Below are 27,909 nucleotides of genomic sequence, written 5' to 3'. Positions count from 1 at the left end.
TATGCATGTCAAATGTTGTGGTGCTAAACTAAAAGTGTGTCAGGACACTCATCAGAGGAACAAGTAACAGCATCAGAGAAGCACACAGACAAGAAGCCTCAGATATTTTCACTTGGTCTGGGACCCACTCATCTGTGAACAGGGAACATAATGCAATGCAGTGAAATGGAATGTATCCACAGTAGATATCATCATAAAACTTTATTACAAATTATTAAAACTAATGAAATGTTAACCTGTGTTCCCTTCAGACCACACCAGAGGACCCATGGATATGGAAGCACTGTCATGGAAGTCCAGAGACCTGCCCTCTCTCCGCTGGTGTCCAGAGTCACAGTCCTGATAGAGAAAAGAGCAAAATCCAGCTGTGTGAATCCCTGTTAAATATCACTGAACAAGATAAAGGAGTGCACAAAGTCTGCAGCAGAGGACTTGAACATAAAGGGACAGGATTTACTATAGACTCAGTGAAGAATTAGTGATGAAAAGGTGTGGTTCCCTTTCAGTCGGTCACTACGACATACGTCGGTAATAACCGACGAATTGGGATCACTTTAGAGAGCCCCTATCAGCTTCAAGATTTAGAGAACAGGCCAATGGGCCATTGGCGTGCGAGATTTGCATCTCGCGCTCCGCCCCGCGCCGCGGGTATAAACAGGAAGCGAGAGCATCGCACTGACGTCATTCACTTCGGAGCCGAACGGCGTTGATGAAGCAAGCCTGCTTTTCTAAAAGAAAGCCTATCTGCAAGAGAGATGCTCCAGAGAACGAGAAGGACGCTCTGTGTTGGCGAAAAGGCACAATCAGCGCGACCGCATGTTCACCGCTGCATCAGCATAACAAACTGCTGTTCTCACAGCAACTGTCGGTCTGGTGAGGGCGTTTGTTTCAGTGAGTGCACCACAGGACTGCACTTACCACCTGTGTGTTGCCGCGGTCTTCCCCTGGGTGCTTCAGCACTGTTTAAAGAGCGTTTCCTCACAAAAGAGCAACACGGGTGTGACACTGCGTCTTTTTCAAGACGTCATTCCACTCGTGCGTTTCTGGATGCGGTTGTTTCCTGTCCTGACGGCCACGATCCCTCTCGCATAAACATGTTGAGACTGTGTTCTTGGGTGATCCGTGTTCTCTCAGGGGAACGGGACCACGTTGATGCGCTGGTCATCTCGCCTTCCGCGTGAGGGTTTGAGTGTTTGAGTGTTCAGCGCGCCGTGTGCCGTCTAGCTGCCGAGTGACAGCGCGGGTTGCCACGGCAGCTCAGCGCGCGTCACTCGCCGGCTACGCATGTTGAGACTATGTTTGTGGGTGGTCTATGCTCTCTAATGAGAGCATAGCCACGTCGGCGCGCTGTTCGTCTTGCCTTTTTCATAAGGGCTTGAGTGTTCAGCGCGCCGTGTGCCGTCTCACGGCCACGCCCACTGTCTCACATGTCTGCTGGTAGCTTACAGATGGGATTGCTGGTCCTAAAAAAAAATAAAAAATAAAAAATAAAAAAAAATAAGGACCTAGCATTTCGTTTGGGGCTCTAGCAGAGGACAGATGTCAATCGCTGCATCGGAGAGAGGGCTGTTATGTGTTGAAAATGAAGATGATGCTGAGATTCCCACTATAATAGTGGGCGCTCGTGCTGAATCCGATTCATGCTCGACAGCCATGCTTTCCCGGGTGGCTGAGGCATAGTGCAACGCATAAATCGCCTTGCCTGCCCCTTGCCTTTCCCGGATGTGCGTTGGAAGGCTTTTGCATTGTGGAACTATTGGTGGCAAAATATGGAACACCAATAGGGCCATAATCTGTATAAAGTTTTCCTCTCTCTCACTGCCCTCATCGGTGGGGTGGCAGTGCCACTGGCAGGCCACCTCCGCCCTGCTTAGGGCATGAGGGTAGTTCTCAGCCGAGGTTGAGCTGCGCACAGCGCTGGCCCTTGGCTAGACGATGTCCAGAAACACCATTGACCCGGGTTTGGTTCGGGACTGTTCTTCCCCCGGAGGAGGGCCGGGTAAAAACCATTAGTAATTCTGTTCCGCCACTGGGGTTAAAAACAGCCAGTGGTACCCAAATATATATATATATATATATATATATATATTAAAAAAAAAAAAAAAGAGAAGAGAAGAACAGTTCCAATATCTCTGGGTCTCGGGAGTTCAGGAATGGCAGCGTGTGACGCTACAAGCCTCGCCGCCCTCATTCCCCTCCCCACAAGAGGGCGAGAATGGCAGTGTGTGACGCTACAAGCCTCGCCACTCTCATTCCCCTCTTCTCAGCGGTGTGCGGACGACAGTGCGCGACGCTATGCCTCGCCGCTCTTGTTCCCCGCTGAGGAAGGAGGTGAGGCAGACCGTGTGCAACGCCACAAAGCCTTGCCACGCTCAGCCCCTCCTTCATTTGGAGAGCGCGCTGGACGGTGTACAACGCTCCCATGCCTTGTCAGCCTCTGGTGCCTCTCCAAATCGCCAGCAGGGGGTGCCGGCTGTGGGAACGCACTCAAGCGGCCTTCCCACACTCGCGCACCCCCTCAGCGGATGCAGGTCGTGTGTCAGACCCAGACCCCTACACGGACCACTCCCATGTCGTCCTGGGGTCCCTGCATTCCGCCTCGCTGCCCTGCTGCGGGTACGTCTGTGGTACCGATGACCCCGCTTGTTCGGTCTCTGGGGGCCTGGCTAGCGCTCCCCAGCCCGTCTCGCTGGGTCATCTGTACCATCAGACTCGGCTTGCGATTCAGTTCGCCCGGCGTCCGCCCAAGTTCGGGGGCGTTCACTTCACGTCTATTGCGTGGGTGGATGCCCCCGTGCTTCAGGCGGAGATCGCTGTCCTACTGGCGAGGGACGTGATAAAGCCGGTCCCTCCAGCCGATATGAAGTCCGGGTTCTACAGCCCGTACTTCATTGTACCCAAGAAAGGCGGCGGGTTACGGCCAATCTTGGACCTGCCTTACTTGAACCGTTCCCTCCACAGGATGCTGTTCAGAATGTTAACGCAGAAACGCATCTTCAGGTGCGCCCGTCCCCAGGATTGGTTTGCAGCGATCGACCTGAAGGACGCGTGCTTTCATGTCTCGATTCTCCCTCGACACAGACCGTTTCTACGCTTTGCTTTCGACGGACGGGCATGTCGGTACAAAGTCCTGCCCTTCGGGCTGTCCCTGTCGCCCCGTGACTTCGCGAAAGTCGCGGAGGCGGCCATTGCTCCCATGAGAGACCGTGGTGTTCGTCTTCTCAACTATCTCGACGACTGGCTGATTCTTGTCCAGTCGCGGGAACAGTTGTGCGAACACAGGGACATGGTGCTTTGGCACCTCAGCCGGTTGGGTCTTCGGGTCAACTGGGAGAAGAGCAAACTCTGTCCCGTACAGAGGATCTCTTTTCTCGGGATGGAGATCGACTCGGTCGCCATGACAGCGCGCCTCACCGAGGAGCGCGTCCAGTCGGTGCTGAGCTGCTTGAGTACGCTCAAACGCAGTACAGCGGTTCCACTGAAACATTTTCAGAGGCTCCTGGGGCATATGGCAGCAGCAGCCGCAGTAACGCCGCTAGGGCTGCTCCATATGAGACCGCTTCAGTACTGGCTACACGACCGAGTCCCGAGATGGGCATGGCACAGCGGGTCCCTCCGTGTCCAAGTGACGCCGAGATGCCGCCAAACCCTCACCCCGTGGTCGGACCCTTCATTTCTACGGGCAGGAGTGCCTCTAGAACAAGTGTCCAGGCATCATGTTGTCTCCACGGATGCCTCACCCACGGGTTGGGGTGCCACGTACAACGGGCTTGAAGTATCGGGTCTGTGGACGGGGCCCCAACTGCAATGGCATATCAATTGCCTAGAGTTGCTGGCAGTTCGTCTTGCTCTCAGCCGCCTCAAAGGGTCGCTCAAAGACAAGCACGTTCTGGTCCGGACGGACAGCACGACGGCCGTTGCGTACATCAACAAACAAGGTGGTCTACGCTCCCGCCGTTTGTCCCAACTCGCCCGCCATCTCCTCCTGTGGAGTCAGAAGCATCTGAGGTCCCTTCATGCTATTCACATTCCGGGCCTGCTCAACCGTGCGGCCGACGAGCTGTCGCGGTTGCCAGTGCTTCCCGGAGAGTGGCGACTCCACCCCCAGGTGGTCCAGCTGATTTGGTCGCTTTGGGGCCGCACAGATCGATCTGTTTGCCGCCCACGACACGACCCACTGCCAGTTGTTCTATTCCCTGTCCGAGGGGACCCTCGGCACGGATGCACTGGCACACAGCTGGCCCCGGGCTCTGCGCAAATATGCGTTTCCCCCAGTGAGCCTTCTTGCACAGACTCTGTGCAAGGTCAGGGAGGACGAGGAGCAACTCCTCTTGGTAGCTCCGTACTGGCCCAACAGGACGTGGTTCCCGGAACTAGTGCTCCTCGCGACAGCACCTCCTTGGCCCATTCCTCTGAGGCAGGACCTTCTGTCTCAGAGATGGGGCACCCTGTGGCACCCGCGTCCAGACCTCTGGAAACTCCATGTCTGGTCCCTGGACGGGACGCGGAGGTTCTAGGTGACCTACCGCAAGCGGTAGTCGACACCATCGCTTCCGCCAGAGCCCCCTCTACGAGACGGCTATATGCGTTGAAGTGGAACCTGTTCGTCGACTGGTGCTCTTCTCGCCGAGAAGACCCCCGGAAATGTTCGATCGGATCTGTGCTATCTTTTCTTCAAGACGGGTTGGAGAGAAGGCTGTCTCCCTCCACCCTCAAGGTATATGTTGCCGCCATCGCCGCAAGCCATGACCTCATTAATGGTGAGTCCTTAGGCAAGCATGATCTGATCGTCAGGTTCCTAAGGGGAGCGAGGAGACTAAATCCTCCTCGCCCTTCTTCTATACCCTCTTGGGACTTGACTCTGGTGCTGACCGCACTGCAGAGGGCGCCCTTCGAGCCTTTACAGTCAGTAGAGCTTAAGATCTTGTCTCTAAATACAATACTCCTGATTGCATTGGCCTCAGTTAAGAGGGTAGGGGACCTGCAGGCATTTTCGGTCGACGAATCGTGCCTGGAATTCGGGCCGGGTGATTCTCAGGTGACCCTGAGACCCCGGCCTGGATATGTGCCCAAGGTTCCCACTACTCCCTTCCGGGACCAAGTGGTGAGCCTGCAAGCGCTGCCTTCGGAGGAGGCAGACCCAGCCCTAGCTTTGCTCTGTCCCGTCCGTGCTCTCCGGACTTACGTGGACAGAACGCAAAGCTTCAGGACCTCAGAGCAGCTCTTCGTCTGTTTCGGAGGACAGCAGAAGGGAAAGGCTGTCTCCAAGCAGAGGATGGCCCACTGGATAGTGGATGCCATCGTCTTGGCGTATGAATCCCAAGACGTGCCCTGCCCGCTCGGGGTTAGAGCTCACTCCACCAGGGGTGTAGCTTCTTCCTGGGCGCTGGCTCGTGGCGCCTCGCTGACAGACATTGTAGAGCTGCGGGCTGGGCGACACCCAACACGTTCGCTAGGTTTTATAGCCTGCGTGTAGAGCCGGTGGCTTCTCGTGTGCTCGCTTCCCATAGTCAGCTTCACTGAAGTGCCCGTTCTAGTGTCGGCTTGCTGCGCCATTCCCTTCCCCTGGAACGGATACGTGCGCTTATTTTCTCCAGTCGAGTTCCCCAGGATTGGCGAACCCTGTTGAGTCCTCCGCACCCCTCGGCAGTCGGATGTTGCGGAGCGTCCGACGCCAGGTCTGGCACTCGTATGCATTGGTGGAACTTGTGTCAGGCTGGGTTCCGTACGTCGTGACCCCTACGGCGGTCCCATACGTGTATTTTCCACGGTACAGCTCCCTACGGCGAGCTCGTGTCTTTCCCTTGGCAGAGTTCTCTGCCGTCTCAGTACGGTGTCGTCCCCTGCCTGCATTAGGCCGGGGCCTCCCCTGGGACTCCCGTATGTTGTGCTGCCCACGGCCAGCCCATACGTGTTCTCTCCACATGGTAACTCCCTCCTTCGGGCACGCTTTCCCAGCGTTATCCAATCAAGTCTGCTGAATGGGTCTTGCGGAACAGCAGTATGACTCTTCTGGCGTGAATCTTCCCGCCCGCTTCAGAACGGGGTCTGAGGGGCTCTCGCTGGGCGCTGGAAGTGGTAGTAACTGTGGCGTTTTCCATAGGGATCCCAATTCGTCGGTTATTACCGACGTACGTCGTAGTGACCGACTGAAAGGGAACGTCTCGGTTACGTATGGTAACCCTCGTTCCCTGAAGGAGGGAACGGAGACGTACGTCCCGTCACCACAGTTCCTTCCATCACTGCCTGGCCGGTCTCTGGTTCGGCTCCTCAGTGAAAAACGTCAGTGCGATGCTCTCGCTTCCTGTTTATACCCGCGGCGCGGGGCGGAGCGCGAGATGCTAATCTCGCACGCCAATGGCCCATTGGCCTGTTCTCTAAATCTCGAAGCTGATAGGGGCTCTCTAAAGTGATCCCAATTCGTCGGTTATTACCGACGTACGTCTCCGTTCCCTCCTTCAGGGAACGAGGGTTACCATACGTAACCGAGACGTTATTTTTGCTGCTGAAGTTTCCCTTTCAGATGCAAAATGTATGAGATGAATCATGTAATGTGATTTACTGAGGTTTGCGCCAGTCACTTTACTGGTATTTTTGTCATTATTTACTGCTCCAAAAAAGCATGTCTTCTTAACCCATTTTGCACCAGTGTTGTTAGTAGATCACACACACCTGAGTATCAGCAGCTCTGCTCGTTTGCGGCCCTACACAGATTTGCTCTTAATAGATTGTGTTGATCATTATGAAAATGATCCGGCTGCGTCTTTATTCTTCAATGTGTCACACACTAATTTGTCCTGTTTACTAAATCTGGCCCAAAATCTTAAAACATACCAACTTTACTTATATTAGTGTTTGATCACTAAATTTTTCAAACATTTTCAACTAAATATCCAAATCTAATTATTAAACTTAATTAACCATATAAACTAAATTACTGATCTAATTACTGATCTAAAGCCCACACTGTCACTGTATGATAAATTAAATAAACTGATGACATCACCGTTTTCTCCGGAAAGGCTATAAGGCTGAATAAAATTATGTTGCATTATTTTGCTGTTTAACACTGTAAAGCTGCTTTGAAACAATCTGCATTGTTAAAAGCGCTATATAAATAAAGTTGACTTGACTTGACTGATCAACAAGGATTTTTACACTGCAGATTCATAAACCTTTACATTTACCCATCATATTTTACCATATATACTTCATACACACCATACACACAGACAGGGACATTGGCTTTTAGATTGATATTCAAATGAAAAATACTTTCACAACTACAGTACTAAAGCTACTTATGAAGATTTAACATTACAAATGAATGAATTGTGAGAGGTTTTGTAAACTGACTGTTGGGCATCGATTGCTTGACAGAAGGCAAAGGTGAACAGCACAGTGCAGGTAAAGCTTAGTGGAGTTTGCAGTGAAGATAAACATCCTGAAGGAGAAACGGCTGGATGTGGAGACGCCGTTCTGCAGCAGCTCCACTGTGTCGTCATTTGGATTGGGACACCTGAGAATATCAATAATGACAAATTCTTTCATTTGAATCATTCAACACAAACGTGATCTCCTGTAAATCATCACACATTTGCATTCCATGTACAAAAAAACGGAATCTTGAGCTTTAGTTCTGAAATACTTAAAGACAAAGAATGTAACGCAATCCTAAAAGTGATATGAATATTATTTATCCAGTAAAAATGATACATTGAGTTAAGGCTAAGCTTAAAATAATAAAAAAAGCTTTACTCTGAAAGGATGAGATCCCAGCGGAGGTTGTAATTAGGATCATTCACAGGTGTAGCCCAACACGTGTCCATCACCAGGGCAAACTGGCGGCTGTCGACCCCCTCAACACGAACTTCCACATGCATCTCCTGGTCGAGCTCTGCATCCACTCTACCAGTGAAGGGCCGGGTAAACTCATCATCCTCATATGGAATCATCCGGACCCGATATCTGCCTTCACCAGCGGGGAGGATCTTGTGCACAAGGCTGATGAAATAATGGATAGATCTGTGTTAAAATTATGGGTAAAATTCTGCTTTAGGAGTATACCATATATATATATATATATATATATTCTTGTTTACACATTTGTTCTACCACTTAAAGGATTAGTTCACCCAAAATGTTGACAATTATTTCAACATTATTCACTGACAATCCGCACTATGCTCTCTTTAGTGTTCATCAGAGATCAGTAGAGAAGTAATGATGTCCGATGTGCTCTATTGAGTTGGATCTTTCCAAAGAACCCGGTTCACAAAACTGATCTGAATTATTAAATCATGAATCAAGAATCTTCTCAAGCTGCTATTGCATAATTTAAGAAGGCATATACCGTCATATGAACAATTTTGTGTACTTTTTGAAGCTTGAAAGTTTTTATATATATATATATATATATATATATATATATATATATATATATATATATATATATATATATATATATATATATATATATATATATATATATATATATATATATATATATATATATATATATATTGGTGAGCTACTCCTTTATTAAAATAGTGCTGCTTGACTCGCACCTCTCCAGTGGGTTGATCTCCACATTCATGGAAAGTGTTTGTGTTTGAGGATAAGCACAGCTGAAAGAAAGCTTCAGGATTTTCTCTCTGCTGATGAGACCTTCTGACCTCGAAGTCCCCAGAATAAAGTTATCATAGATGAAGTGGGTGCCATTAGCCTGTGGACAACAAATATAACATTTTGTAATTTAGCCTAAATTGAATTCAAGGTATTTTAAAAAGGCAGCAGCTATTTGCACTATAGCAGTATTTTCTTTGCACTAAGTAAAAAGCAGTTAGATGATATTTATATTTATTGCAAATGGTGGCAGATAATAATTTGCACCTTAGTGTATTAATTAGCCTGGATGCCAGCCAAACTTAGCCCCGCCCACAACATTTGAGGTTGGGAAGTTTGGTCTGGACTTGATCCGTTGTGGAGCAACTATGCTCGAACCAGAGCTGTCCGGAACAATCAAATTGTCAGGGCGGACTTTTTATAATGATGGACAGATGATCAACAGTAACATAATCAAATCACCAAAGAGCGCTTGGGTTGAATTTGTTCTAATCCTAAACGGAGAACTTGTTTGTATATGTATTCACCTTTACTATTTCTCTCAAAAATGATGATTGTGTTGGTAAGTACTCTGTGTATCCTTAAATTCTTTTTTACAACACCGGCAAAGATCGTTTACACTCATCTTATTCTTGTACTTCTTCCAGTGTGTCCAGTAGAGTTCTGTTGACAACTATGCTTCGCTCCATTGCTCTGATTTTTGTTTGTAGATCTTTCCTTGTTCGGTTGAAACACGCCTCATGAGCAGTATGACGATGTCAGGCAAGTGTATTACAGTAATAATATAATAAAACAGTCTGCGATAATAATACATGGACGCTACCTTACTGGGACATTACTTGTGCCTGTACCAGTACACCTACTCTTAAAGCGATAGTTCCCTCAATAAGGAAAATTACCCTATAATTTACTCACCCTCAAGCCATCTTAGGTGAATATGACATTCTTCTTTTTACGTTACAAATTAAAACATCTAATTTCCGGCGGTCCACCTTCCAATGACATCAGACGTAGCATAAGCGTTTTGAACTGCGCGAGGCATTACAATTTCTTCGTAAGTTGAATGCGGAAGGCGGCCCACTGGAAGCTAGATATTTTACTTTATAAAGTCCTGAATATGGATACTTTTCTTACACAGACCCATCGATTCGCTTCAGAAGGCCTATAATAACCCCCCGGAGCCGTGTGGATTACTTCTATAATGGATGGATGCACTTTTTTGGGCTTCAAATTCTGGGCTGCCATTCACTTTCGCTTGGAAGAGCCAGGACATTTTTTATATAACTCTTATTGTATTCGTCTGAAAGAAGAATGTCATATACACCTAGGATGGCCTATTCCTACTTTTAAATACCTGTTGGCCACTTTATTTACAATATTTTCTTAATTTTTCTTTCAAATAAACACCTCTCTGAGCTGATCTGGGATTGGTAAAATGGACAAGAATGAGCTTGAAAAAAAAAGCTGATTCGAACTCGGGTCAGTCGCGTCAAAAGCTAACGCCAGCCGCCTAACTCTCCACAACACTGTTCTTGTTTTCATATGCATCTCTTGTAGTCTGGCTCAAGGAGACAATGGTGGACGGAGCTAGTGTAAATAGCCTCTGCCAATAAGGTGGGATATTTGCACTTGAAAAAAAAAAAGTGAAAAATAGAATATATATTGTGTGTGTGTGTGTGTGTGTGTGTGTGTGTGTGTGTGTGTGTGTGTGTGTGTGTGTGTGTGAAGCAACTTTTTTTAGTAAATCAGTGTCAGTCAAGTGAAATAAGGGTGGGTTATAAATTAATGGTGGAGAATGTGGGCACGAGTTATTGGATACTTTGAGAAGTTTGTTTCGGCCCTTAATTTTGTTATATATTATATATTTTGTTATATATTTATATATTCTGCACCCTTACAGATCATACTGGTAAGAACAACCTGTATTGGTTGGGTCAGGCACTACAAATATTGAGATGGTGTATTTGAATAGATTATACATAGTTAAACCTACCACAAGATTTGTACCACAGATGTGTTCAACATTATCATAATGGAATTCCACTCTGCCGTTCCGGACCGTTCCTTTGCAGCTGGGATCATTGAGATGTAAGACATCAGCTGGAAAACCAGCCTCAAAGAGCTGACAGCGAGACACAGACATGGAGCCAGAGCTGCTTTCACAGGTTTCTGAGAAATCTGAGAGAGAGAAAAAAATACTGTGAAAAGAATGTCAGAATGATTAACCCTCTGGACCCGAGAAATGCGCCCGCGCGTTTTGCTTGATTTTTCCTCATGACAGTGTAAAACAACTTAAAATACACCGTCATTTTTGGCCTCACAGACATGAACGATCTGTCTTTACAAAGCTTAAAGTGTATACTTTTATTTGTGTACACTCAAAATAAAAACAAATTGTTTTTCACTAAATAAAGAAAACAAACAGGATGCGTGTTCTGCTGTCTGTCTCCCTGTGAAGTCCACTCTGAAATGCGTCTGAAAATGACTTCAGAATTCAAAGAATACTTGCCTCACAGACATGACAGATATCTCTTTATAAAGCTTGGAATGTATACTTTTAAATGAAGTCATTTATATAAAATTCTGTTTATGTAATCCGTATGAAAACAGCGAGAGGTACAGTTCCTCCAGCAGAGCCTCATTATCTTTAATGTGACCACATCCATGTGCACACAAAGAGATTCACATGCAAATCGTCCACATGGAAGGAATGCAAAACTGTAAACATCCCCCATCACCTCAAAACAAAGAATCAGCCCCATCATTTTCATAGAGTTTGGAAGACACACTGAGTTTACCTTAGATTTACCTTAGAAACAGAACGTGATTTTAACAACAGAATTTTTAAGGAAAAAATTTCTTATCATTTATATTAGTGTTATTGATGCATGAACTTCACATTGTAGGCTACTAGTTGAACTATTGTCAGACTAAAATGTGAAAAAATCAACAGAAACATGTTGAAATATGAAATAGGTAGGCAACCTTTCAATGCTAAATAAAGATACACATACGACATGAGGATATATTTATGCTCTATATTATTAAACACAGCATGATATAAAAGTAGGGTTGCCAACTGTCCGTATTAGCCGGGACTTTCCGTTTATTAGGCCTAAATGTCCCGTACATGACTGTCCTGTTTATTGACTGCTACGCTGATGTAACCACTGACGTTTACATATGTTGCGTCTTTTGCGTGCTCAAGTTTGTTATTTTAAATGTAGATGCGCAACAAGCGTTTTCCCAGACACGTCTATGTGCAAGATGAAAAAGCTTAGCAACTTCAGATGTGGCAGGAACATCTGTTTGTGTATGCATTTGTAGATTACATTGCAAACAAATCATTATGACATTCACGGTGATACTGCAATGAGAAATCCACGTTGAAAACAGTTATGTAATTTTTTCAAGATTATTTAATATTTTAATAGAAAGTAAAAAAAAGCTGCATTATCTGAAATAAAATAAAAAACTTTTGTAACTTTTGACACATGTAATGCATTTTTGCTGAATAAAACTATTTCTTAAAAATTATAAATTATTAATAAAACTATACATTTAAAACAAATTCTTACTGACCTCAAACTTTTGAATTGTAGTGTATAATGCTACAAAAGCTTTAGATGGTTTGTGTGTAACAATTGACATTCATTTATATGATGTTAAAATTACTTTTAGGATTAAATTGTGCATTAATAGGTTGAGCAAAACAAATGTGTTTATATCTGAGACCCACACACTTAATACACACACTTAACTGCAGACACTGAAATGACATAGACAGTGTGGTAGCTACAGTACAAACATTTTGAGTGTCCCTTATAAATAACCACTATTATCCCTTATTTGTGTCCCACTTTTTGTCCTTTGTTATGTTTAGTTGTAAATAAATGCAAAAAATTCAAAAAGCCATTCTTTTAATCTCTTCACATTCTTTGTTCTAGTTCTCTCACAGTCATTCAGCTGATATAGGGCCATTAGGTCCTCAGGTGTGAAACACAACAATATTCATGATGATTCACACCCTCCCCGCATAAGATTTCCTGACACAAAACATGTCTTACACATTTAAAATCAGTGTTTTATGTGAATGAGTGGCCAGAGTGATTTTTACATCGTCTTGAAGCAAAAATTCTAGCCTAATGGTGCGTTCACACCGGACGCGATTCGCGCGAGTGATTTACATGTTAAGTCAATGCAGAGACGCGAAATGGCATTCTGCGGCGCGATTCGCGCGAATGAGGCGGCGCGAAGGACGCGAATTGAGCTTTTAGAACGCGCGATTCGCGTGAATTGCTCAAGTTGAAAAATCTGAACTTTGGCGGATATTTCGCGCCGCGTTAACCAATCAGGAGCTTGCTCTAGTAGTGACAACAATGAGGAGAAAATCTGTATATTAATATCTGGTTCAGACAATATGATTATCACTGTGATAACATTAAATGACATGAAACACAACCCAGTCTCTTTTTGTTAAATGCAAGTTTATGTATGATCAATAATACAAAAGTATAAGTAATGTATAACAAGCTATACATGAAATAAAGCAAACAATGCAGTCAAACATTCAAAGTCAGTGCTAGTAGGCTAACGTTACAACTGCTACGTACAGTTATAGCCTAAAAATATAAAGTAATGAAACTTATCTTTGCCCTCAGCCTAAACGATTTGCCAGGGAACAAATTATAGATACATGAGAGCAAAGATCGGCCGTTACAAGACAAATTATAGCTCGAGACACACCACAGAGACATCAGAGCCGGCGGCAGACGGCAGAAGGACTGGCCGAGGAAAGGTTGCCTTCGCCGGCTTTGACGAGCGCTGAGCGCTGCTGTCTGCTGGAGCTCACAACTCCGAAAACAGCAGATAAATAGTTCAAATAGGCACTCTTTATATAAATAAACCACAGATTTGAGCTTTAAACAACTACATTATCGACTGAAAAAGTCTTAAAACTACGTTTTGTCACACATTAACAGTAGATTTGAACAAAAAAAAAGACATGTAAACACAGCCCATGTCAGCCATTTCTCAACGAGACGAGCTGCTGGCGGAAGCCCTGCCCATGACGCGAATTCGCGTCTGTTGTGCAGTGAATGTCACGCGCGATTCGCGCGAGTGAACTCAAAATGTGCACGCGGCCACCTTCGCGCGTATCGCGTCCGGTGTGAACGCCACATAAGTGATCCAGTTATCAAAAGTCTTGTGAACTAATATCCAGTATGGGTTTCATGGCTTTATTTCAGTGACTTATTTTTTTTTTTTTACAAACCACGCATAGGCCTAACCGTCATTTTCTCAAAACGACAAACTTTTACATACATGCTGCTCACATATTATCGTAGCAGAGTTTATGCTGAATACAGTGTACTCAGACTTTAGCCATGAAGCCATGAAGCCGGAGACGGGTTTATCCTCAATAAGTCGTCTCCAGCGTGATGACACCGATTGTTCGAATATTCCTATTTAATAATTGTTAAATCGATATTTCATCCTCAATAAAACCCGTCTCCAGCGTGTTGCCTCCGATCTTTTGAATATTGCATTTTAATAATTGTTTCATCAATACGGCATCCTCAATAAACCCGTCTCCGGCGTGATAACTCTGAAATTTCGATTATTCGTATTTAATAATTATTTAAACGACACATGATCCTCAATAAACCCGTCTCCGGCGTGTTGACTCCGATCTTTCGAATATTCCGATCTATTATGACCTCTGACCTGTAAAGTTGCCAGAATAATAATCATGCGCTGTTTGTTAATTGGCCAGAGGAGAACTGGCACCCCGACTGAGCCTGGTTTCTCCCAAGGTTTATTTTTCTCCATAAGGTCACCTGATGGGGTTTTGGTTTCCTTGCTGCTGTCGCCTCTGGCTTGGCTTGCTCAGTTGGGGACACTAAATTTTTCAACTAAATATCCAAATAAATCTAGTTATTAAACTAAATTAACCATACAAACTAAATTACTGATCTAATTACTGTTCTAAAGCCCACATTGTCACTGTGTGATAAATTAAATGAACTGATGACATCACCATTTTCTCCGGAACGGCTGTACGGCTGAATACAATTCTGTTGCATTATTTTCCTGTTTAACACTGTAAAGCTGCTTTGAAACAATCTGCATTGTTAAAAGCGCTGTATAAATAAAGTTGACTTGACATGAAAATGTTACAAGTAACAGAAATAAGCACAAATATCAGGGCATGTCAAAACACCTCCAGGGCCCAGAAAACACCTCAGGGTTCAGAGGGTTAAAAAAGAAAAAGGCAAGTAATTACCAAAATAAATATTTCATATTTATTTACCAAAAGAGTCAGGATGTGGTCTGGGATGGTCATCGTTACATAAACAGCCATAAGCACCATTTTTCTTCCCACACCATTCATCCTCAGAACAGCCGAGCTCAGAACAACGATCTCTCGCATCTAAGAGGAAAAGCACAGATAGATGAAATACAACACAAAGACACACTGAGTCATGTTAACAGAGCCAGAGCTTAATATTCTGGCCCCTGAATGATTATTGCTCTGTATTCCTCAAGGTAATAAAATATTTTTCTAGTGAATTAAATGAGTCATTTCATTTTTAATGATTTCCCCTTGAGATCCACATATAGTACACTTTCCATCTTCCTGACCATAAGAATTAAGAGGGATTTATATTTCCATATAAACGTCCTCTAAATTTTCTGCATGTGAAATGTTTAGCAACAAATACTTTTTATGCTTTTTATGCAGACTAAAAGATAATCGGGGGGGATTTTGGGCCGATTTCTCCCCTTCCAACAATCCTAGGTATAGTGCAGATTATTTTAAATATTCAATCACATTCATCCACAAAGTTACGCTAGATGTCACTGTTCTGCCGCTGGATATATAGTCCAATCAGCGTCAAGTCATGTTCTGTGGAGTACAGCCTCTTTTTGGGCGATTTCACTTGTTCTGGGGCCGAGAATTGCCCAGACTGTTCTCATAGACCTCCATAATTATTTTTTTTTTTAACTGCAGGCACTGCAATGCATTCTCTCTGGGTTCTGGGAGGGCTAGCACTGACGTGCTTTCATCATCATGCATAACCTAAACTTGTGCAGTGATTGGTGGGTAGATACCTCAATTAATAATCTTTAAACTGAATTGACATCCAGTAATATCCTCAGTGCATAACTTACATTTCACATACATATTCTCCATCTGTAAATGTTAGAAAGTCAAGCAAATATTTTCATTTTGCTGTCAGGAGTGGACGAGCCCTCTCAAGCACAAACTTATTTTTTGCACACCAATTATATACACATTACATTCACTGTTTGTTTCCATAGTCTTGAAAGTGAACATTGTTTTTAGGAAATTTGGGTAGGATGTGAAGTAACTTTTAAAAAAATTAAATACAGTTTTTAAATTCAAATAGAAAATGCTTTAAATGCTGAATTTTTCATGTTTTAGCTAAGCAGTAATGATTCATGATTATTTCACTTGTTACATTATCTAACAATTACATTCAGTTCTGCATTACAAATTTGGTTTGTTTGCACCCCCACAAATTTTTTTAGCACCAGCCGCCACTGCACGTATCACACCACTAATCCCAATGGGTTGACATTGCGCATCATATGCACGTAAAAACCAGGCACGTGCAGAGGGGGGGGACTTTGGGTGCTCGAGCCCCTGCCCTTTTTCAAAATGAATCAAAAGTGCCCCTCTCAGACAAATATCAAGGATAATATTGTGGTCAATAATACTAAATAAATGTGATTATTATAACATGACAATGTATACAATAGTAACGAACGGCTCAAAAGTCGGACAATTTCTTTTGAGACGTTGCCATAACGCGTTGATATGGGTTGCGTGCGTTTTGATTGATTGCTGATTTTCCACTGTTCGGAAACGGCTCTCGAGCCAAATATGGTCCTTTCAGAGAGTGTGTGGCCTTACGGGAAAAATTAAACCAATTTTTTTTTTCATCCATAATCAGAGGTAATGTGTTGATTTAATTACAAATCTATATATTATATATTTTAAAGTATTACACAATTCACCAATGCCGTTTGTCATGTATATACACCAACCAATCGTGATCTGGCAAAGCAAGTTCAAATTCCATTGGGCGATGTGAAGTGGAGCGGTAATTTTCTGTTCTTATTCATAAATCGGTTGAAAATTACATGGACAGACGAACTAACGTTTGTGGAACGATTTCCTGCGGTTTGTCTCATTTTATAAATTGCATCACTGACAAAATGGATTTTAACTGACAACAAACAAATCACTGCACATGCACAAAACCATGCAGCAGCAAAAGTCGCATTAGTGGTAAGTAGTGTTAAATTCACTTGTATTTATGTACATTGATACACCGTTTACTATTTCATGAAACTAGCAAAGTTAACAAAACCCAAGTGCCACGAGTACCTACAGGCTTATTATGTTAAGTGTAGGGTGGTGAAATGGTTGCGTGAAAGGACTTTATTACCATTTTTTTATATTATGCAACATTATGATTTATGAAAGAAGTCTCTTATGTTTCTTCAAGCCTGCATTTATTTGATAAAAAACAGCAATATTGTGAAATATTATTAAAATAATGGTTTTCTATTTTAAAATAATTTAAATATAATTTATTCCTGTGATCACAGCTGGATTTTCAGCATCATTACTCCACTCTTCAGTGTCACATGATCATTCAGAAATCATTCTAATATGAGAATTTAATGTCAATGATGGAAACTGTGATACTATTTTCAAGATTCTTTGATTTATAAAAAGAACATAATGTAATAATATTTCACAATATTAGGCTACTGTTATTTTTATGTATTTTTGATTAAAAAAATGCATATATATATATATATATATATATATTTTTTATTTTTATTTTTTTTTTTTTATATTTACATATTGCCCCTTTTTTACATTTGAGCCCCTGCCCCTGAAGAACTCTCTGCACGGCCCTGGTAAAAACTCATGTTGACGTATAAATTGCACGATGAATACAATTCGTGTTATAGATACACATTTCATGAGAACATGTTGATCTATAAAAGCACAGGCTACTACAGCCCTCTATTTGTTAGTATTAGAGAACTTATATACCATAAAATAACAAATTACATTTTGTTTCAACAGCTATGTTACTGTTATTCCGAACACAATATACTGCTATATTGTTTCAACTCAAACTGACTAAACAGTCAACGAATATACTCAAACATTTACATAATCATGTCCTTGAAATGAGCAGGTTTCTTAACCACTCTACCACTCCGAGTAGCCAAAGGCTTGCTACAGGTGTCTGGTACTGTAACAGAAGAACTCTGTGGCTCTTTTGAGGAAAGCCTCTTGAGGTCCTTGATCGCTTTGTTTTTACACTGGTTCTGGTATACTAATCTCCAACTGCATGGGAACATGATGAATGTGTTTCACATGTCTCACAATCCTAGATCTTCCCTCCAATTCCTTCCCTCACTTTTAGCGGCTTTGAAGGTTTTCTTCAATTAACAATGAAATCTTTCTATTTTACCATTACTTTTGGGGAAGTAAGGTGAGGCCTTGATGTGCTTAACTCCACTAGTTCTCAGAAATGCCTCAAAGACTTTTCCAATAAACTGCTTCCCATTGTCAGTCACTACTTCCAAGGGATACCAAAAACGGGCAAATATTTTCATCATATCCTTGGTAACGGTCTCGGAAGTGATATCAGCAATGACTGCTGCTTCAGGGTATGACGTGTAGTAGTCTATAACAGTAAGTATATAGACATTCACCATATCAACACCTCTCTTGGTCCACAGTCTATGTGGTACTTCTAATGGATGCAGTGGTTGATCTTCATGCAAGGGTTGATACATGCTAAGCAGGTGTAGAGATTAGCTCCATATAAAATGCTAAATATAACATTTTAACATCATTGAACATCACTGAAACGTCTCCGGTTACGTATGTAACCTAGGTTCCCTGAGAAGAGGGAACGAGACGCTGCGTCAGCTTGACGCTACGGGGAACGCCTCCAGCGTGACAGGTGTCTGAACTACTATCGAATCACGGCAATCCTATTGACCGGCGACAGCCTATGATGTCATCAAGATGCCACCAGGAAGTATATAAGGGTACTCAGCATAGCGCTTTTGACCCTTGCCAGCGAAGGGAGTTAATCTGCTCGATCCTAGGATCTACTGAGTTATTATCAAGTAGAAACACTCAGGAGGCCAGACTGGCCTAAAAGCTGATCTAATTGGGAGGCGTCGCGAGGGGCCAACGACCATCTGATCAGGCCCAGGCAGCTTCGGGCTCACAGACGACCCTCGAAGAGAGGGGAGCTTAAAAAGGGCTGCCCGGTAGGTAAGCCAGGTTATAGGCTAAATTCCCTCCCATGGGAACCAAGTAGCAGAAGCGACCTCAGTCGCGCTAGGGTAAGACCATCCTCAGATGCTGCCAAATAAGGGGCAGATCCCACTAGCTGTCAGCATATGCCAGTAAACAGTTCTTGAACTGAGAACCCAACCCCTCAGGGAGGCCTAGTGAGGCCTATTACATGATAGCAGTACATGCCAAATGCTCGAGAAACCAAACTCGGAAACTCGGCTGAAGGGAGGCCTCGTGAGGCCTACTACCTGATAGCAGTCGAAGCCCACTGTCAAAGTAGCTGGAAAACAGAAGCTCGTCTCCTCAGGGAGGCCTGGAGAGGCCTACTACCTAATAGCAGGCCATGCTAGCTGCCCGAGCATCCTGACTCGGGAACTCCCCCTCAGGGAGGCCTAGTGAGGCCTATCGCCTGGTAACGAGCTCACAGGGAGGCTGAGTGAGGCCTACCATCTGCCAACAGTCCATGCTAGTCCACATGACTGAAACCTTGGGACGTGCCATCAGGGGAGGCCCGGCTTTAGGCCTGCTACCCATGGCAACCCTTCAGGGAGGCCTGGTGAGGCCTACTACCTGGCAATCCCACATGCCTGCTGCCAGAGGCATCCTGGTCCCAGGGCTCACCCCTAGGGACGGTTAGGAACTCACATCCAGGGGAGGCCTGGTGAGGCCTACTACCTGGTAATCCCACATGTCTGCTGCCAGAGGCATCCTGGTCCCGGGGCTCACCCCTAGGGACAGTCAGGAACTCACATCCAGGGGAGGCCTGGTGAGGCCTACTACCCGGTGGCGAGCCACAGGGAGGCCTGGAAGGGGCCTGCTGCCTGCTCGCAATCCACGCTGACCGTCACGGTCGACTGGCGACTGGCGTCCATGGAAACCATCTTCAGGGAGGCCTGTCAGGGCCCACTACCTTACAGCAGACCTGCAGGGATGGCTTCCTGTTGGGGCAGGCATGAAAAACTGCTGCTATAACTCCCGGACTGACAGCGGCTTCTCTGCTGGCTGACAAGATAAAAAAGAAAGGTTATTAGTTGATAATTCTGCTACTTGAGGCCGACATCGTTGGGGAGTAAACACATAGCAATACAAAAGGGGCCGACTTTGCAAAAGGCCTACTTTCCAAGGCTGACTACCTATCTAGGTTGCAGCTATTAATCGCTAACCTCCCAACGTCGGGACTCACTCGCAAGGAGGCCTACTGAGGCCTACCACCTGACCCGGAGTCTACTGCCCAGACTGCCCGAGTTGGCTGCTCACAGCCAACTGGCTTCACCAAGGTCTCAACCTGGGGCTAATCCATCCCAGCGGCCTACTTTCGGGCCTACTGTATGACAGTTGCAGTCTTACCAGCAGCGCCTACAAGCTCTGGAACCTAATTACATTACTCATGACAGGGTACTCGGCAAAAACAACGCCCTGGACCCCCTAAGCAGGGGGAGTACCACGTACGCCACCTACCTCATGAAGGACCTAGCTTAAAAGCGGCCTACCATTACTGCAAGGGCGTCAGCCATGGCAATGCTCTGGCTTCAAGGGAGCTCACTACCAAACCAACATATGACAAAGGTTACGAAGTGCTGCTCAACCCGAGCCATGGGTGAGGCAGAATGATACAGGGCTAGGAGTGGGATACTCAAATCTACCCTACCTTATCAGAGGAGTACTGCCACCTGGCCAGGACATATAAACAGGGCCAGAGCCTGCCAAAAACTGGCGGCTTTTAAGAAACTAGCTCTGGAGGGCAGGGTTGAGCTACGCATACAATCTCTTCGTACTTGAACGAAAGATGGCCTAACCCTGCCCCACGACCACTGGCTAAGTCGCTATCAATTCTGCACAGCACCAACCTGCATTACTAGTGAAAAATCCCAGAACGCAGAGAAGGGGGCGGGCCTTGACCGGACGACTCTACATGAGAGGAGGCTTACATTAGGGATATTAAAAAAACTAATTAACTTATTGAATAGCTACCCGGGGCGCCAACGCATTTAGCGGACGCCTCCGTAATCCCTAGAAAGCCTAGGCCAATCTAGATCTATACCCGAGACCCGATAGGGCCACTCCTATTGCACCAGACAAAAGGACACTCTGGCAGAAGTGCCAGTCGTATACTAGATCTGGCCCTAGATCTAACTGTAGTTCTAGCGTAGTCTGATCCTGCATTCTCAAAAAACTTAAACTGAGAGAGGATACAAACGCCTTACCCCGAGGCGGCTACCAGTTACCAGCTTAAAACTAGGAGACAATACACGCCTAGCAATACGCTACATACCCGCAGGAATGAGCGACGCCTTCCCAGAGAAGGTTGGGAGGTTAAAAACTGTATTCCACACAGTGAGCAGTTACAGCTCTTAAATATAACTCTCATATCCTTTGCTGGCTCTCTACTAGCAACACTAGCTCACCATGGAGCCCAAACAACTGGTGTATAATGATCGTTCTAGCCATCCTAACAGGGGAACTACAGGCCCTACAGAAATCTCCAACGATCCACAGCGATCCCAGAGGCCCTCTACAGGGAGCATAAGTCAGAAAATATATTCATATTTTTCCCTCTTATAGGGGACTTACCCGCTCGCCTGCGGCGCGCCATGATATCCACCCACAAGCTTAATTCACCACATGAATGCTTAGGTGTACCACTACCATGGGCCAGAGGGGGCGCACTCACAGACCAGCCAGGCGGGCCCTAGCACATCATTGCGGACCCACCAAGGCCGGATGTAAGAAGCGCCTGGGGAGAGATGAAGAAGAGGAGTGAGGGTCAATATAATTCTTAACTCACCCTCAGGGAGGAGACCCATCATGAACGCTGACTGCGTTTTGTGATACACAGCTCCTACTTCTGCCGGGAGTCCGCCTCTCTGTGCCCCACCCTCGACTGTCGGGGGCACGCGAGAGGCAATGCTGGCCCTCGGGCCCCGTCACCGGTCCTCGGACCATGACGCCTCCCGCCTGCCTGGGACCCGGATCTCAGTGGTATGTAGGTCATCAGACGCTGCCAAATGCGCCATTCCTCCGCGATGCTGGCCCTCGGGACCAGTCTCCGCCTGCTGTGCAACCACCGCATCAGGGAAACATCCCCTGATCGAGATCCCTCAGCAAACCGGCCTGGTGCGCATGAAACACTGCCATGGTGTAAGAAGTATCACCGGGCTGACCTGCTGCCGTGTGTGCCCTGCCATTAAAGCGACACATCGTTTAGGTGGCAGGGTTGGAGCTCTCAGCTTCCCAGATGCGCTGTGTTAGATTGCACACATCCCGCTGATGTCACACTGCTGATGTCAGTGAATATGAGCCGAATATAGGTTATTCCATGCCCCCTCGATCTAAATAGGAAGATCAGGAAGGAATGAAAGCCCAACTGAGCCGATGATTCATTGCGGCTCAGTTTGATAAGAGCTGAGTGTGCATGCTCTTGATCCCAGGCAGAAACACACAGCTCGTGTGTATATAATAATGAATTTGGATTACCTTACTCGAAGCAATTCAGACAAAACAGTCCCTGAAGACGAAAAAGCTGTATCATGTTAGTGAGGTGCCCTTCTATACTTCCTGGTCGCATCTTGATGACATCATAGGCTGTCGCCGGTCAATAGGATTGCCGTGATTCGATAGTAGTTCAGACACCTGTCACGCTGGAGGCGTTCCCCGTAGCGTCAAGCTGACGCAGCGCGAGTTCCCTTTCGAAAGGGAACCCACATTATATGACGAGTTTGGAGTTAAAGTGTAATATTAATCTTTTATATTGTGTAATGTAGCTTGATGCTAACTGTAGCTCTAATGCACCTGTCACACCAGGAGCTATATTCTATTTCACAATCTATTTCACATAAGTTATCAAGAGCATTCTTTTTGTTTGGTTGTTTGGTTGCAAGAGAGACTTCAGATAAAATGTTTTAATGTAAAATGGGATGAATGTGGTGTTGATGGGGAATCCAGAATGCCTGAACAGGCTTTAATGTCTGAATACAAACAAAATAATTACTATAAAAGAATAATGAGGATTAAGTCATGGCCAGTCAACTCTCAAGTGTTGATTGCTCATGCCAAACAATATTCCTATAGATTGTTACATTATATTACCAGTCGAAGTGTCCATGGTTGTAGTTTCTGCTGTGGTTTTCTCTGGCATGACAGTAGTAGTGCTAGTGTTTATGTTGCTTGAATCTGTGCTTGCATCTGAAATAAATTATGAATATTAAATAAAAACAATTATCTCTTACATAAACAATGAGCACATGTGAATATATTTACCTGCACAGTAAACCAAACAGCAAGCAGTTGGGCTCACAAACTCATAGATATAATAATCTCCTGGACAGGCTTTGACTTTAATGGGATAGGATTGGAAATAGCAGCAGTTATTGCCCCAGTGACCGCAGACGTCTCGAGTGACCACTCCATCCTCAACTGTTGGATGTCCTCCGTTCAGCCACAGTGGGGCATCAGTGCCACAACTAAACTGATCAACACATGTGTCTGGCATCTGAACGCTCTGACCCTGAATGAAGAGACGGTACCAGCCGTTCCAGCTGACCCAAGCGTCACACATTATTTGAGAGGAATGTTGATTGTTGGTGGCTCTCCATGGATCATCCAGAACATTGTAGTTGTAGCACGGGTCAACAGGGGGAGCTGTTGTCATGGAAACATTGGAAATGAATGAATTACTGTAATGATAGATAGAAAGACAGACAGGCAGACAGACTTGATGTTGATAAGAATGCTTTCAAAACATGTTTTACAATTTATTTGCAAAAACATATTTGCAAGTGGTGGTCTGCACAGACTGTTGATTGAAAATCAGGTTTTGTTTGGCCTTTCAATTAAAAAAAGTCTTTATTTTAGAACTGTTACTCCTTCCCCAGTTCAAAACATTAGTTAAATCTAATCTGCAAAAATATCTTATCCTAAATCACTGCTTTTGATTTCATTGTTTATTACAATTGCATGTATTTTTGCTATTTACTTAATTTTTCTTGTATTTCTCAAACTGGTGTCTGTCTAAAATAGCCAGGCGGTTCCAAAATCTCACAAAATGATATTGAGGCAAAGAACAACAATACACTAATTGTATGAATGTATTTAAAAAAAGCTATCAAATTACACTCTGATTATTTGTGTGTACATGTGGTATTTAAAGCTATCAACAGGAACATTTCAAGAGATCACGTTAAATAAAAATACTTTTCTAAAAAGATGCTTGTGAGAGTTTATAAAGGAGTCAAGACAATATTTACCAGTGGTTGTGATTGGTGGAGTAATGGATTCTATGGATGTGATTGTCTCTGTTGTTGAAGATGCTGATGAGATGGACTGACTTGAGATATCTGGTATTAGGAACATTTTATTTCAACATTAATACTTTTCAAAAAATCCAGAAAAATAAATGACTGAAGTGCAAATGAGTAAATGCTCACCTGCGCAATAAGCACCACAAAACATTGGCTTGACAAACTCATAAACATAGTAATTTCCTGGACAGGCTTTGATTTGAATAGGGTGGGATGCGTAAGTACAGCAGCCATCCCATGAGGAGACACAGACCTGACGGGTGACCACTCCATCTTCCAGCTGTGGGTGAGGACCGTTGAGCCACAGTGGATAATAAGTGCCACACATGCCTTGATTTACACATGATTCTGGCATCTGAGCATTTTGACTATTGTAGAACAGCCTGTACCAGCCATTCCACTGCACATTATAATCACACATGCCATAGTAGTAATAGTTATTATAGTAAGAGTTGTCAGTGGCTCTCCAAGGCTCATCCAGACTGGTATAGCTGTAGCAGGGGTCGACACTTGGGGTGGAGAAAGGCACTATTGTGGAAAAAGTAAAAAGAGAACATTGTATATTACTGAGTAAATATATTCAAGATAATATGAATAAACATCTATATAATTCATGAAAAGTATGTCAAAAATAAAGATGAGTGAATGTACCTGCACAATACACAGGAGCTGGGATTGAAAGAGGTGGTCTGGTAAATTTGTAGACATAATAATTTCCAGGACAAGCTTTGACTTGGATTGGGTTGGATCTGTAGTGACTGCACTGATAATAGTGAGAGCCGTAAATTTCACGAGTAACAACTCCATCTTCTAGCCGAGGATGAGAGCCACCAAGATACAGAGAACTATAACCTCCACATGTCATGTAATAAAAACACCATTCAGGCATCTGAGCACTCAAGCCATTCATGAAGAGTCGATACCAGCCATCCCATTCTACAATTCTGTCATCGTGATCAGATATAGATCCATACACAGACCAGTAATTGAGTGTGTTTCTCCAGTGGTTGTCGAGTATGTTGTAGTTATTGCACGGGTCGTCATCTGTTAGTGAGAGATGATGAGATTACAAAAAGAAAAGTTATATTTCAATGAGGAATTTCACAAGTGCAAATCTGAACCAGTGAAACACTGTAATAATCATGAGATTTTTAAATCCTTCATACACAATGGGAAAACAAAAAGTGGCAAATTTTTCTATCGAGATAATTTTTAATAGCATTCATGTATTCTTTTAAATATTATTTACAACTTACTGAAGATGATGGATCCTGTGAATATATCCGGACTCACAGTAGAAACTGCCTGTGAAATAGTGTTGACATCTAAAAAGAAGGAAATTCATGTCATGACAGAAATCAATAAAAGATTTGAAATACTTAAATAAATGAGCCACAGTACCTGTGCAGTATCCTGAACACCAGATTTGTGGATTCACAAGTTCATAGACATAGTAATTGCCTGGACACGCTTTCACTCTGATGGGGTTTGGCTTGTAATCACAGCAGGCTCCCCAATAAGTCCCTCCACAGACCTCCCTGATCACCACTCCATCCTCTATCTGAGGGTGAGGATCACTGAGCCACAGACTATAGTATGTGTTACAGCTGAATGAACTAACACAGGTCTCTGGCATCCGGATGTCCATTCCATAGTAGAAGAGCCGGTACCAGCCACTCCAGGAGAAATGTTCATCACAAATGTAATCTCCACTTTCATTGTTGGCTCTCCAGGGACGATCCAGAGACTCATAGTTGTAGCAGGGATCACTGCTGAAAGCAACTGTCATGGAGATTACAAAAGAACTGTTAATATGTTTCATTTACACAAGTAGTACATCTGCTTTAAGCTTTTTGGAAGTGAAAATAAGTCTCCTTTTACAGTAGGTGATTAAGAATGGTGTTTTAAATGGCGTCACTCTTTTGAGAATGTCTTGTACTTCTACTTGAACTTACTCACTAATTCGTTTTTGGAACCAGCATACCTCGAGTAAGCAAGGTTTGAGTTAATTAACGAAGAGTTGGTGGTTTTCACATGAATGCTTTAAAATGTAATTGTCTCCCCTTTTCACTTCTAACACAGGTCACCTGTTTTTAAAAGATTAAGCCATGATGAATTAAAGGCTTTTTAACTTTTTCTACACCATTTGAGTGCCTTGGAAATTATTTATTTATTGGAAAAGTTTTCTTCAAATTCTGAATATCTTATTTACCTATTAATTATTTTTTTTAAGTGGCATAGACAGCGCGCAAGAGCGCTCCCTTTATAATCATTAAAAGCTGTCCCTCATTCAATGAATGCAACCTCACAAAATTCCGTCATAATAATCAGTGAAGAGGATTTGCACACATGCAGAACTAGACTCTGGACAAAAACTCGAGGGGTGAGTGAATTCTAACTTCAACACCTGTGATTGGCCATTGCGTTGTAGAAATCAACAAACATCTGTGATTGGCTAAATTTTTTTATTATTAGGCTATTTATTATTTATTATTAGGCCACTCAATGTTCCGGTTAATGCACATTTTTGATTAAGGCATCGTTACAGACAAATATCACTACAGTGGTATTTAACACTTCCATAAAATTGCTATGGAAATAATCAAGCTTTTGATGTTATTCATGGTCTGTTGTAGTCATTTGCTAATGATTTTACACTTTTAAATATCCTTTTAATACATTATATTACCAGTTGATACATTATACAATACATTATATTACCAGTCGTAGTGTCCATGGTTGTAGTTTCTGATGTTGTAGTTTCTGATGTTGTAGATTCAGTTGTTGTAGTTTCTGCAGTGGTTGTCTCTGGCGTGACAGTAGTAATGGCAGTGTTTATGTTGCTTGCATCTGAAATAAATTATGAATATTACATAAAAACAATTATCTCTTACATAAACAATATGCACATGTGAATATATTTACCTGCACAGTAAACCAAACTGCAAGCTGTTGGGCTCACAAACTCATAGATATAATAATCTCCTGGACAGGCTTTGACTTTAATGGGATTGGATTGGAAATAGCAGCAGTTATTGCTCCAGTGACCGCAGACGTCTCGAGTGACCACTCCATCCTCAACTGTTGGATGTCCTCCGTTCAGCCACAGTGGAGCATGAGTGCCACAACTATACTGATCAACACATGTGTCTGGCATCTGAACGCTCTGACCCTGAATGAAGAGACGGTACCAGCCGTTCCAGCTGACCGCAGTGTCACACATTATTTGAGAGGAATGTTGATTGTTGGTGGCTCTCCATGGATCATCCAGAACATTGTAGTTGTAGCACGGGTCAACAGGGGGAGCTGTTGTCATGGAAACATTGGAAATGAATGAATTACTGTAATGATAGAAAGACACACAGACAGACTTGACGTTGATAAGAATGCTTTCAAAACATGTTTTACAATTTATTTGCAAAAACATATTTGCAAGTGGTGGTCTGCACAGACTGTTGATTGAAAATCAGATTTTATTTGGCCTTTCAATTAAAAAAAGTCTTTATTTTAGAACTGACACTCCCTCCCCAGTTCAAAACATTAGTTAAATGTAATCTGCAAAAATATCTTATCCTAAATCACTGCTTTTGATTTCATTGTTTATTACAATTGCATGTA

The 27,909-nt window shown here is 43.7% G+C and overlaps 1 protein-coding gene across 1 annotated transcript; it reads right to left on the bottom strand.

Annotated features, from left to right (window-relative positions):
• Positions 1–28: 28 nt before the first annotated feature.
• On the bottom strand, positions 29–27,607 carry LOC307143781 (uncharacterized protein; the record flags this gene model as incomplete). Its single annotated transcript, XM_079845542.1, has 17 exons — positions 29–132; positions 237–339; positions 7,357–7,519; positions 7,759–8,004; positions 8,568–8,725; positions 10,619–10,803; positions 14,939–15,058; positions 18,153–18,368; positions 19,910–19,996; positions 23,081–23,176; positions 23,252–23,632; positions 24,418–24,819; positions 24,943–25,335; positions 25,548–25,616; positions 25,693–26,073; positions 27,013–27,141; positions 27,217–27,607. 17 exons carry the CDS (start codon positions 27,605–27,607, stop codon positions 29–31), a joined length of 3,624 nt encoding a protein of 1,207 aa, XP_079701668.1.
• Positions 27,608–27,909: the final 302 nt, after the last annotated feature.

This window comes from Gobio gobio (genome assembly GCF_949357685.1).
Source record: "Gobio gobio genome assembly, chromosome: 20".
In the NCBI taxonomy this organism is placed as follows: Eukaryota; Metazoa; Chordata; class Actinopteri; order Cypriniformes; family Gobionidae; genus Gobio; species Gobio gobio.
The sequence above is the reverse complement of the archived record's forward strand: the minus strand, read 5'-3'. Positions and strand labels throughout refer to the sequence as shown.